This window comes from Gymnoscopelus microlampas (assembly GCF_963454915.1).
Source record: "Gymnoscopelus microlampas genome assembly, chromosome: 12".
Classification (NCBI taxonomy): Eukaryota; Metazoa; Chordata; class Actinopteri; order Myctophiformes; family Myctophidae; genus Gymnoscopelus; species Gymnoscopelus microlampas.
The window spans coordinates 54,806,983-54,820,626 of NC_139949.1; the positions used below are offsets into that span (position 1 = coordinate 54,806,983).

A 13,644-nucleotide genomic window follows, 5' to 3' on the forward strand; every position below is an offset into this window, starting at 1 on the left:
AATTTGACAATACATTACTTTGTGAAATAAATGGGTTATATTTCACAGACAGTTATACTATTCATGTACTATATTAAAATAAAATCATCCTTAACCTTCAAGTTAAATTCATTATTTCCGACTTAAAAAAATGATTTATTTTTTTATTTTTCATCGAAGTAGCCGGAAGAAGAAATAGAAAGTCCTGGCCCAAAAGGTCAACCTGTGGCCCATGGGGTCAACTTCTCTTCTTTAAAACCATGAAAATGATAATTGTGTGTAATGTGGTACAAATAAACACTTTAAATGATCATTGTGTGTAATGTGGTACAAATAAACACTTTAAATGATAATTGTGTGTAATGTGGTACAAATAAACACTTTAAATGATAATTGTGTGTATGTGGTACACATTTATTTTCACAGGAATGTATTATTAAAGCACAGAAATACAAAAAGGCACATATTATAATATTATTAAATCTCGTTATAATAAACAAAAACAAACAAACATTAAAGATTTGATAAATTAAAAAAAGAATCATAAAAAAGTTCTGCCATGACAAGAACAGTGAGTGTGTGTGTGTGTGTGTGTGTGTGTGTGTGTGTGTGTGTACAGTAGCTTTCGTTAGCCGTAATTTGACTTTTCAATAACATTAACATTCCATTTCTAAAATAAAGACCTTCCACTACATCCTGTGTCGACCATTTAACGCCTTCTAAATGTTCTGTTTTTGAAAAGACAAATTATTAAATGAGTCATTTTGAGCGATATAAACTTCATTTAGCTGGGGACCCCCTGGAACCCATTCAGGGCCCCCGAGGGGGGTCCTCGTACCCCACTGTGAGAACTACTGCTTTTGACATAGTATAGTATGCACATACATGACACATACATGACACATACATGACATAGTATAATATGCACAAAGGTTCATGAATGTTTGTCAACAATCAGTCAGTGGGTGCATCCTCCACACATGTACGTCAAGTTGACGCTAGGGTTGCCAGCCCTTGTTTCGGTTCCGTTACTCAATGAAAAGCGGAACCCGGATATGCACTTCAGACGCGCATCGGACCGGACTTAACATGAGAGTGGACTTAACATGGGAGTGGACTTAACATGGGAGTGGACTTAACATGGGACCGGACTTAACATGGGAGTGGACTTAACATGGGAGTGGACTTAACATGGGAGTGGACTTAACATGGGAGTGGACTTAACATGAGAGTGGACTTAACATGGGAGTGGACTTAACATGAGAGTGGACTTAACATGAGAGTGGACTTAACATGAGAGTGGACTTAACATGGGACCGGACTTAACATGGGAGTGGACTTAACATGAGAGTGGACTTATCATGGGAGTGGACTTAACATGAGAGTGGACTTAACATGAGAGTGGACTTAACATGGGACCGGACTTAACATGGGAGTGGACTTAACATGAGAGTGGACTTAACATGGGAGTGGACTTAACATGAGAGTGGACTTAACATGAGAGTGGACTTAACATGAGAGTGGACTTAACATGGGACCGGACTTAACATGGGACCGGACTTAACATGGGAGTGGACTTAACATGGGACCGGACTTAACATGGGACCGGACTTAACATGGGAGTGGACTTAACATGGGACCGGACTTAACATGGGAGTGGACTTAACATGGGACCGGACTTAACATGGGAGTGGACTTAACATGGGAGTGGACTTAACATGGGACCGGACTTAACATGGGACCGGACTTAACATGGGAGTGGACTTAACATGGGACCGGACTTAACATGGGACCGGACTTAACATGGGAGTGGACTTAACATGGGAGTGGACTTAACATGGGAGTGGTCTTAACATGGGAGTGGACTTAACATGGGAGTGGACTTAACATGGGAGTGGACTTAACATGGGAGTGGACTTAACATGGGAGCGGACTTAACATGGGAGTGGACTTAACATGGGAGTGGACTTAACATGAGAGTGGACTTAACATGGGAGTGGACTTAACATGGGAGTGGTCTTAACATGGGAGTGGACTTAACATGGGAGTGGACTTAACATGGGAGTGGACTTAACATGAGAGTGGACTTAACATGGGAGTGGACTTAACATGGGAGTGGACTTAACATGGGAGTGGACTTAACATGGGAGTGGACTTAGCATGGGAGTGGACTTAACATGGGAGTGGACTTAACATGGGAGTGGACTTAACATGGGAGTGGACTTAACATGGGAGTGGACTTAACATGGGAGTGGACTTAACATGAGAGTGGACTTAACATGGGAGTGGACTTAACATGGGAGTGGACTTAACATGGGAGTGGACTTAGCATGGGAGTGGACTTAACATGGGAGTGGACTTAACATGGGAGTGGACTTAAAGGGGAAATCCACCCATTTTCAATATTTAACTATGTCATTAATATAGCATAAAGGAGTTGTGTGGAAATAAGAAAAAAGTTCCCCCCTTTCTGTGTTGCCTTGAACTGGAGGATTGATTTTGGGTTTAACATTGCAAATTACAACATGATGACTCATCGTGTTGTAATTTGCCATGTTAAACCCAAAATCAATCTTCCAGTTCAAGGCAATACAGAAAGGGGGGAACTTTTTTCTTATTTCGACACAACTCCTTTATGCTATATTAATGACATAGTTAAATATTGAAAATGGGTGGATTTCCCCTTTAACATGGGAGTGGACTTAACATGGGAGTGGACTTAACATGGGAGTGGACTTAACATGGGAGTGGACTTAACATGGGAGTGGACTTAACATGGGAGTGGACTTAACATGGGAGTGGACTTAACATGGGAGTGGACTTAACATGGGAGTGGACTTAACATGGGAGTGGACTTAACATGAGAGTGGACTTAACATGGGAGTGGACTTAACATGGGAGTGGACTTAACATGAGAGTGGACTTAACATGGGAGTGGACTTAACATGAGAGTGGACTTAACATGGGAGTGGACTTAACATGAGAGTGGACTTAACATGAGAGTGGACTTAACATGAGAGTGGACTTAACATGGGAGTGGACTTAACATGGGAGTGGACTTAACATGGGAGTGGACTTAACATGGGAGTGGACTTAACATGAGAGTGGACTTAACATGAGAGTGGACTTAACATGAGAGTGGACTTAACATGGGAGTGGACTTAACATGGGAGTGGACTTAACATGGGAGTGGACTTAACATGGGAGTGGACTTAACATGGGAGTGGACTTAACATGAGAGTGGACTTAACATGGGAGTGGACTTAACATGAGAGTGGACTTAACATGAGAGTGGACTTAACATGGGAGTGGACTTAACATGGGAGTGGACTTAACATGAGAGTGGACTTAACATGGGAGTGGACTTAACATGAGAGTGGACTTAACATGAGAGTGGACTTAACATGAGAGTGGACTTAACATGGGAGTGGACTTAACATGAGAGTGGACTTAACATGGGAGTGGACTTAACATGAGAGTGGACTTAACATGGGAGTGGACTTAACATGAGAGTGGACTTAACATGGGAGTGGACTTAACATGGGAGTGGACTTAACATGAGAGTGGACTTAACATGAGAGTGGACTTAACATGGGAGTGGACTTAACATGGGAGTGGACTTAACATGAGAGTGGACTTAACATGGGAGTGGACTTAACATGAGAGTGGACTTAACATGAGAGTGGACTTAACATGAGAGTGGACTTAACATGGGAGTGGACTTAACATGGGAGTGGACTTAACATGAGAGTGGACTTAACATGGGAGTGGACTTAACATGGGAGTGGACTTAACATGGGAGTGGACTTAACATGGGAGTGGACTTAACATGAGAGTGGACTTAACATGGGAGTGGACTTAACATGGGAGTGGACTTAACATGGGAGTGGACTTAACATGGGAGTGGACTTAACATGGGAGTGGACTTAACATGGGAGTGGACTTAACATGGGAGTGGACTTAACATGAGAGTGGACGGGACTTCCGACTTCCGTACGACAACTGACGTACATGTGTGGATGAACCCAATCTGGTCCTGTGTTGATGGACAGGAAGTCAGCGACAGGAAGTCAGCGACAGGAAGAGGAAATAGCGATGTCAATGACACTTTGCTAAAGGTTTGGTTGAGCCGTTACCCTGTAATATCCTAATATTATAAAATAATAATACTAATAATAATAAAACATCTAAAATACTTTTTAACTAATTTAGCTGGGGACCCCCTGGAACACCCCCAAGGACCCCTGGGGGTCCCTGGATCTCACTTTGAGAACCACTGGGTTACATCACATGACCACTTCTAACAAGTGTAGTTGGTGCACACTGAGTGACATTGACAGTGACATGACATTTATTTTTGGGGCAATAATAGAGGGGGGGGGGGGGGGGGCTGCCCTCAATGTAATTCCTGGGGATGATAACAGAACTCATTATGTTAGATAGATCGTTGGTTCTCAAAGTGGGGTCCGGGGACCCCCAGGGATACTTGAGGGAGTTCCAGGGGGAACTTAACATTGATTTTACAATATGAATTGGGGTCCCAGAGATATAAATGCCATTAAATGGGGGTCTGTAGCCCTAATGCATGTCAAACTGGGGGTCCTTGAAATTAAAATGGTTGAGAATCACCGCTATAGAGCCGTAAAAATCTTCTCTTATGGGGGTCCCTGGCTTATCATTTCAAATGGGGGTCCGTGGGCTAATAAGTGTCCATTTGGGGGTCCTTGACATGAAAACGTTTGAGAACCACTGAGATATATAGATAGATGGGGAGGGACATTTGGCCATCACACATGTAGTAACACACACACACACACACACACACACACACACACACACACACACACACACACACACACACACACACACACACACACACACACACACACACACACACACACACACACACACACACACACACACACACACACACACACACAATCACACACACACACACACACACACACACAGAGACCGGTGTAGGATTGGAACCATGGAGCGTCTAGAGGAGGACACAGGGTTTCTTGGCGGGGGGGGCCGGGGGGCTGAGGACCGCCCGCACCGCGTCACTGAACACGTCTTTGATCCCTTCCTGTTCAGAAACACATTAACATAATGTTTCTTTACTTCCTGTTCAGAAACACATTAACATAATGTTTCTTTACTTCCTGTTCAGAAACACATTAACATAATGTTTCTTTACTTCCTGTTCAGAAACACATTAACATAATGTTTCTTTACTTCCTGTTCAGAAACACATTAACATAATGTTTCTTTACTTCCTGTTCAGAAACACATTAACATAATGTTTCTTTACCTTCCTGTTCAGAAACACATTAACATAATGTTTCTTTACTTCCTGTTCAGAAACACATTAACATAATGTTTCTTTACCTTCCTGTTCAGAAACACATTAACATAATGTTTCTTTACTTCCTGTTCAGAAACACATTAACATAATGTTTCTTTACTTCCTGTTCAGAAACACATTAACATAATGTTTCTTTACTTCCTGTTCAGAAACACATTAACATAATGTTTCTTTACTTCCTGTTCAGAAACACATTAACATAATGTTTCTTTACCTTCCTGTTCAGAAACACATTAACATAATGTTTCTTTACTTCCTGTTCAGAAACACATTAACATAATGTTTCTTTACTTCCTGTTCAGAAACACATTAACATAATGTTTCTTTACTTCCTGTTCAGAAACACATTAACATAATGTTTCTTTACTTCCTGTTCAGAAACACATTAACATAATGTTTCTTTACCTTCCTGTTATATCCACACTTGTATTCACATTCATAATAAAATATTGGTTCAAATTATTGGTGAGTTTTCTGACTGAACTAAAAACGCTGCCTATGGTCCTTGTGCTAAATCACAATAGCTTTTTTTTCTTTTTTTTGAGATCTGACGTTCATACACTATGCAACGTGATTGTCTTGAACGTCCCACCGGAAGTCTCCCTAGATTTCACAAAATCTCTACTGTAGCATTCATCCTAAGATATCATAACATCATAGAAAAGGTAAATCTCTACTGTAGCATTCACCCTAACATATCATAACATCATAGAAAAGGTAAATCTCTACTGTAGCATTCACCCTAAGATATCATAACATCATAGAAAAGGTAAATCTCTACTGTAGCATTCATCCTAACATATCATAACATCATAGAAAAGGTAAATCTCTACTGTAGCATTCACCCTAAGATATCATAACATCATAGAAAAGGTAAATCTCTACTGTAGCATTCATCCTAAGATATCATAACATCATAGAAAAGGTAAATCTCTACTGTAGCATTCATCCTAAGATATCATAACATCATAGAAAAGGTAAATCTCTACTGTAACATTCACCCTAACATATCATAACATCATAGAAAAGATAAATCTCTACTGTAACATTCACCCTAACATATCATAACATCATAGAAAAGATAAATCTCTACTGTAACATTCACCCTAACATATCATAACATCATAGAAAAGGTAAATCTCTACTGTAGCATTCACCCTAAGATATCATAACATCATAGAAAAGATAAATCTCTACTGTAACATTCACCCTAACATATCATAACATCATAGAAAAGATAAATCTCTACTGTAGCATTCACCCTAACATATCATAACATCATAGAAAAGATAAATCTCTACTGTAACATTCACCCTAAGATATCATAACATCATAGAAAAGATAAATCTCTACTGTAACATTCACCCTAACATATCATAACATCATAGAAAAGATAAATCTCTACTGTAGCATTCACCCTAAGATATCATAACATCATAGAAAAGGTAAATCTCTACTGTAACATTCACCCTAACATATCATAACATCATAGAAAAGATAAATCTCTACTGTAGCATTCACCCTAAGATATCATAACATCATAGAAAAGATAAATCTCTACTGTAGCATTCATCCTAAGATATCATAACATCATAGAAAAGATAAATCTCTACTGTAGCATTCACCCTAGCATATCATAACATCATAGAAAAGGTAAATCTCTACTGTAGCATTCACCCTAGCATATCATAACATCATAGAAAAGGTAAATCTCTACTGTAGCATTCACCCTAAGATATCATAACATCATAGAAAAGGTAAATCTCTACTGTAGCATTCACCCTAGCATATCATAACATCATAGAAAAGGTAAGAAAACCATGGGGTAAAATTCCCCTTTAATCACAGACAATTTCCCAGAAGGAAAATAAGAATGAAATCCTCGGCTCCGTTCTGAGATGGCTGTGAGTGAGGAGTCTCTTTGATGTTCTGTACATGTACTGTACATGTACTGTACATGTACTGTACATGTACTGTACAAGGAGTCTCTTTGATACTGGAGACACATTCAAGAGAAGAATTAAAGTCATCTCAAGCCAAGAAGAGGTTCGGCCATGCGATTAATTGAAAGCGTAATGGATAGAATAATGTCTTAATAAAAGAACCGATATTTATTAGGTTGAGAGAGAGAGAATAATTATAATAACTAGACGCGTCGCAATTCAGGGCAATTGCAGAGTGTGTGGTTGCGCGGAAGCGAGTCGCGGGTCGCTGTCGCCAGGACTCCAGGAATATAATATCTTTTAATAATTTCGCACTAAATCATGAACCTCCCAGTCTGGTAACTCTAGCCCTTACGGTTTCTGAGAGAAAAATTCCCGGTGAAGCCGCTCATTATGACATATGGCACTAAATTGGGAAAAATAAACTGTGGGAGGAGATCCGGTTTGAAATAAACTGTTAGGGCCTCGGAGGATAACAATGACTAATAAAAGAACAGATATTTATTACCTGGTTGAGAGCGGAACATTCCAGGTATTTGCTGGCGTGGATCTGTTTGGCTAGTGCTGCCCCCTGCTGGTGGGTGACGGGACTCTGGTTCTGCTCTTTCAGCTTGCGTTGAGTCTCTGTGTCTGACCTCAGGTCTGTCTTAGTACCTACCAGGAGAACTGGTACACCTGGACAGTGATGGAACACCTGACCACAGACAGACAGACAGACAGACAGACAGACAGACAGACAGACAGACAGACAGACAGACAGACAGACAGACACACACACACACACACACACACACAATTTATTTTGAAGGACAATATCAGTCACTAGAAGCAGAGACGTGTGTTTTAATGAGTCTAACCCTGCGTTTTAACAGCGGGCAACTCTCGGGCGATGCCGGGCAACATCGCCCAAAATATAATGAAAGTCTATGAGAGCCGGCGATCGGGCGAAGTGGGCGGGGGGGCGATGAAAGATGGATTTTCTTTATCTTTTTGGGCGATATGAGTCTAACGTTCATTAGAAGGACAATATCAGTCACTAGAAGCAGAGACGTGTGTTTTAATGAGTCTAACATTCATTAGAAGGACAATATCAGTCACTAGAAGCAGAGACGTGTGTTTTAATGAGTCTAACATTCATTAGAAGGACAATATCAGACACTAGAAGCAGAGACGTGTGTTTTAATGAGTCTAACATTCATTAGAAGGACAATATCAGTCACTAGAAGCAGAGACGTGTGTTTTAATGAGTCTAACATTCATTAGAAGGACAATATCAGTCACCAGAAGCAGAGACGTGTGTTTTAATGAGTCTAACATGAGACTGAGGAGCAGAGCGTGACACCTAGACTATTTGAAAATAGCAGATCTACAAGATCACAACGTGTGCAATGTGACGCGTTGAGAGAAAAAAACATAAAGGTGAAATATAGAAATACAAGATCTCTGCGTGCGCACGTGCGTGCGTGTGTCTGTGTGTGTTCGAGCGTGTGTGCACGTTCTTGCGTTCGTCCGTGTGTGTGCGTGAGTGCGTGCGTGCATGTGCGTGCTTGACCTCCTGACCTCTGGGTGCCACTTGTGCTTGACGTTCTCGTAGGAGGCGGGGCTTGAGATGCTGAAGCAGACGATGAAGACGTGTGTCTGAGGGTAAGACAGGGTCCTCAACCTGTCGTACTCCTCCTGGCCCGCTGTGTCCCATAGGTTAAGACTGACTGCCCGCCCGTCTACTGTCACCTACACACACACGCACACACACACACACACACACACACACACACACACACGCACACGCACACGCACACGCACACACACACACACACAGTTATTTGTGTCTCAGATCTGTTAAACAGTGAGGGACACAGCACTGCACTTATTGGCAAAACACACACTTGGACCCAGAAGAGTGTGTGTGTGTGTGTGTGTGTGTGTGTGTGTGTGTGTGTGTGTGTGTGTGTGTGTGTGTGTGTGTGTGTGTGTGTGTGTGTGTGTGTGTGTGTGTGTGTGTGTGGAGTGGTTTTCAACTGTTTTCACATCCAGGTCCATTATTTATTATTCAGGGTTAGGGTTAGAGCCACCGTTTGATGACATTCAGACTCTCAGACTCAAGACTTATATATGTTGTTGTATATGTTATATATATATCTAACTATATAAATGGCGAGCAACTTCCGCACCCTCGGTGATGACACCCCACAGCTCTGTTATCGACTAAACAACGCACCGCCAGACCACATGTCGCCTACTGACTCGCCACGCCGGCCGCGCTGAATTTACGCCTCGCGTAGGGGACATCTCACTGCTCACTACACCCTTTCCACCGCGCAACATAATTAATTCTACTCACCAAATGTCGGACAAAACGGAAGGGGAGCCCGCTTCGTACCGTTTACCGTGCGCACGACCTCATCACCACAACACCAGCCAGCCGCTGCGGGGTTTTTTTCCTTTTTTTCCAAACTTTTTTTTTGGTCACCATTTTCTCCAGGCACCATTTCTGGTGTAACGTCGGGTGTTTCTTTTCACCAGCCAATCACCTTTCACGTTGCCACGTCCGTTGCCACGTCGCGCTGACGTACGCTAAACAAGCGCTGCCGTGCGCACAATGCAAACGAGCCCAAAGGCGCGCAAAAATAAGCCGACCATTGCTTAGACACAAAGTCAGACCTGGCAACGCAGCCTACGCCAATCATGTGTGAGAGATCTACAAGCTATGGGGCAGAGACGCCACCGTATCTTAGCAACAACTACAGCGCTCACTCTCATTGGTCGTGTCACGCTAACAGCAGTCTCCAGACAATGGCATCGCAGACAGCTTGCTGTTACTGCTGTAGCCATCACACGCAGTTGCAGCACGACGGACAGGGCGCTGTGATAGCTGCCATGTCGCTAACGCTAACCTGGCTGTCATGCCTGCAGCGGCTGTGCAATCACTTTGTCAACAATGCACGTTCGTGTGGTGAATGTCTATATTGCTGCTCAGTTCGTCCATTGTACATGGTGTATGTTTGTGTGTGTCTTCTGGAGAACTATGTCGCTCCACAGCAACTACAGTAACTAACGTAATGGCAGGACCGCCCCGTGCAACGCATGTTAGCCTGCATTATGGTCATGTAGTAATTTCAGATAATTTCGCCCCGATTAGAGCAGTGTTTATCAACCCTTTCACGCCGCCCCCCCCCCCCCAAATACACGTACTTGATCTGGGACCCCCCCATTCTGTTTCACTCCGTTCCACAAGTAAATATTGTGAAAATAGCCGATCTACAAGCTCGAAACGCCTCACGTTGAGAGGCTTTGTAAGCTTGGAGATCGGCTATTTCCTACATGATTGCCTCTTTCTTACATTCTTTGCCAATGTGGCCCATGTTTTCATAGCATAGTTTATTGACTACTTCTGTTGCAGAAATGGCCATTTCCTTTACTTTCGGTTTTTTATTGTCTCCGCCAGGCCGAAAGGCATGGCGCAAGACTATGTTTCACCCCCTGTCCGTCCGTCTGTCATAGCTAATCTCTCACATCGTTGACTTGATCGCAGGAAAATAACAGCCCGATGTGGACAGTCAGTGAGAGCTGGATAAACGACGTAAAATGTGTCAAAAGGAGTCTGTACGGCTGTCGCTACATGAACACATGACGTCGGTGGGAGAGGAGATATTGTGTCTTTTGGACAAACAGCAGCGTGGTGCTGATGTTTGTTGTGTGCAGCAGCTTAATGTCAGAGTGTTTGGGTTGGAGCGCCTCAGTGCGGCTGCAGAGTTCATGTGCAACCTCTTCCAGAGAGACACAGAGACACTAGAAACTCTGCTGGGGAAAAAAAACACTGCTGGGCATTGACTTTCCTATGGACATTGATCTACACACTGCAGGTATATCTGCTACACACACAACATCAAACTACACACTGCAGGTATGATGCAGCGTTTGCATTACAGCCAGCATGCCAGCGTAGTTCCCATATGGTTTCAAGGTGGGCTAAACCATATGGACCCCATGTCAGCAATGTCAGCGGCATCCACTTCAGTCCCAACTGCGATGCCCATGCAGGCTATAAGTAGCTTCTACCTGGCCCTTAGGTGGGCCCCAACTAGCCATGTTTATGTGGGACCAAGGCGGGTCCTAACTGGGTTTGCCCATGCAGGCTTTAACTGGGTTCTACCTGGGCCCTAGGTGTACCCTAACCAACCACAGTGCAGTGCCCATCGCTCCAATTGTTGTGACGTCAGGGCTCTCAATACTGCACATTGGTGGAGGAGGAGGGGCCGCAGGGCGACCGCACACATCGCTGAACCAATGGTAGCCCACGGATGTTTCCTCTGTGGATTTACAATCTGCCCCTGTATGCCACATATCATCCGCACTACAGGGTCTTCACTGACCGAGCCACGGCCCCACTGACCCTCATGACGCTACGCCACTTTAACGTGCGGCAGCATGCGCTGGGTTGCCAGTTTTGCACAGCCTGCGCCAGAAACAAGCAACCACCTTCATGAAAAAAAAAAAAACACCGAAATGGTCCGCAATGTTCCAGGGGTGTCCCCGCGCGTCCCAACACTCCACAGGGGGTCAGTGGACCATCAGGGGGTCCGCGGACCCCCTGTGGACCCCCTGAAACATAACAAATATTATTTCTTCAAATTTTTTCCTTTTTCAAAAAAACTTTTCCCCAGTTTCACTCCGGCGACTTGGGTCCCCCAATATACACACGGCCACGCTGGGCCCCGTGCGCGGCTGGGGTTGAGGGGGGCGTAGCCCCCCGAAACTCTAGTATATATATATATCTATATATATATATATATATAAATGTATATATATGTTGTTGTCATTGGATGAGATCTTATCCATGATGTGTTGATGTTAGTTCCATTAGGACAGAGAACATTAGGACAGAGAACAGGCAAATGTTGATCAAAATAACAATTCTTCTACATTCTATAATTGTGTTACTTCTTGTAAATTAAGTAATGCAGATGTTTAACAATAATTTAACTCTTGAGAGCGTAAAATGAAACCAAATGGACCCGTGAGGGTCCATTTGGTTTCATTTTACACTCTCAAGAGTTAAACATCTATAAGGGTCCATTTGGTTTCATTTTACACTCTCAAGAGTTAAACATCTATAAGGGTCCATTTGGTTTCATTTTACACTCTCAAGAGTTAAACATCTATAAGGGTCCATTTGGTTTCATTTTACACTCTCAAGAGTTATAGATCTATAAGGGTCCATTTGGTTTCATTTTACACTGTCAAGAGTTATAGATCTATAAGGGTCCATTTGGTTTCATTTTACACTCTCAAGAGTTATAGATCTATAAGGGTCCATTTGGTTACCAACTCTCCATTATTTAGCTGGGGACCCTCTCCACCTCTCTTCATCATTTGGCCGGGGACCACCTGGAACCCCCTCAAAGACCACTGGTGGTCCCCAGACCACTGGTTGAGAACCACTGACCTAGAAGATCAGTATGAGCAGAGCAGACACTCCCATAACACTCCATATAAGGGGCATCACAACAGATTTAGTCCACTAAATGGTATTGTTGGGGCGTGATGACGTCATAATGCCTGATTGTCTCGAGAGTATGTTTTCGTTCCCGCCCTGCTGTGTGTCCCCCCCCCTAGCCAAGCTAACATTGGTCAAGCTTCACGTGACACGTGACAATATGTTGTCACCAATGCTTTTGATTGGCTAGAGGGACGCATGACGAAATAAAATCCTATAAATAGGTGTGTCACTTCCAAAGACTATTTATGTCTTTGGAAGTGAGGTAATCAATAGCTTAGACAGGATCATTCAGGAACAGTACTTTCCAGTACAAACAGAGGTCACAGCTGAGATCACACAATGCAACTAACTCTCATTACGCAAACTGAAGAAGCAGGAAATCATCGTCTGAAACCTCATGAAGAAGCAAAGGCGCAATGCCTTTGCTTGTTCATGAAGCAAAGACGGACAAAGTGAAAACATACTCTCCACCTCTGGCGGAGACAATGACAAAAAACGAAGACGAGCCACAAATGCTGACAACATGACACAGCAAAGATTGCTACATTCTCTGGAAGAAAAAGTACAAGAGTCTGTAAAGAACATGGAAAGGAAAAGAAGGCACTGGTCACAGTATTCAATAGATGAAAGACAACATCAACGAGCACATTACACCAGTAAGAGGAGACGCTACAGATCACTTAAAGAACTAGAAGACGTTCAAGTTGATGAAGCTGGTGCCGCATTCTTAAAGAAGATGTCAGAAAGTGGACCCAAGGCCAAAGTCTCCGCCAGGCCGAAGGCATGGTGGAGAGTATGTTTTCACTTTGTCCGTCCGTGTGTGTGTCTGTGTGTGTGTGTGTGTGTGTGTG

The 13,644-nt window shown here is 43.1% G+C and overlaps 1 protein-coding gene across 1 annotated transcript in view; it reads right to left on the reverse strand.

The window, feature by feature from the left end:
* Positions 1 to 4,717: 4,717 nt before the first annotated feature.
* Positions 4,718 to 13,644, reverse strand: part of rhogb (ras homolog family member Gb) — a 17,382-nt gene continuing 8,455 nt past the window's right edge. The window contains exons 3-5 of the mRNA XM_084073993.1: positions 8,854 to 9,024; positions 7,802 to 7,987; positions 4,718 to 5,071 (exon numbers count right to left, since the gene is read on the reverse strand). Coding sequence (XP_083930119.1) covers positions 4,982 to 5,071; positions 7,802 to 7,987; positions 8,854 to 9,024 — 447 coding nt within the window. The 3' untranslated portion in view covers positions 4,718 to 4,981. The remainder of the gene's footprint in view (positions 5,072 to 7,801; positions 7,988 to 8,853; positions 9,025 to 13,644) is intronic.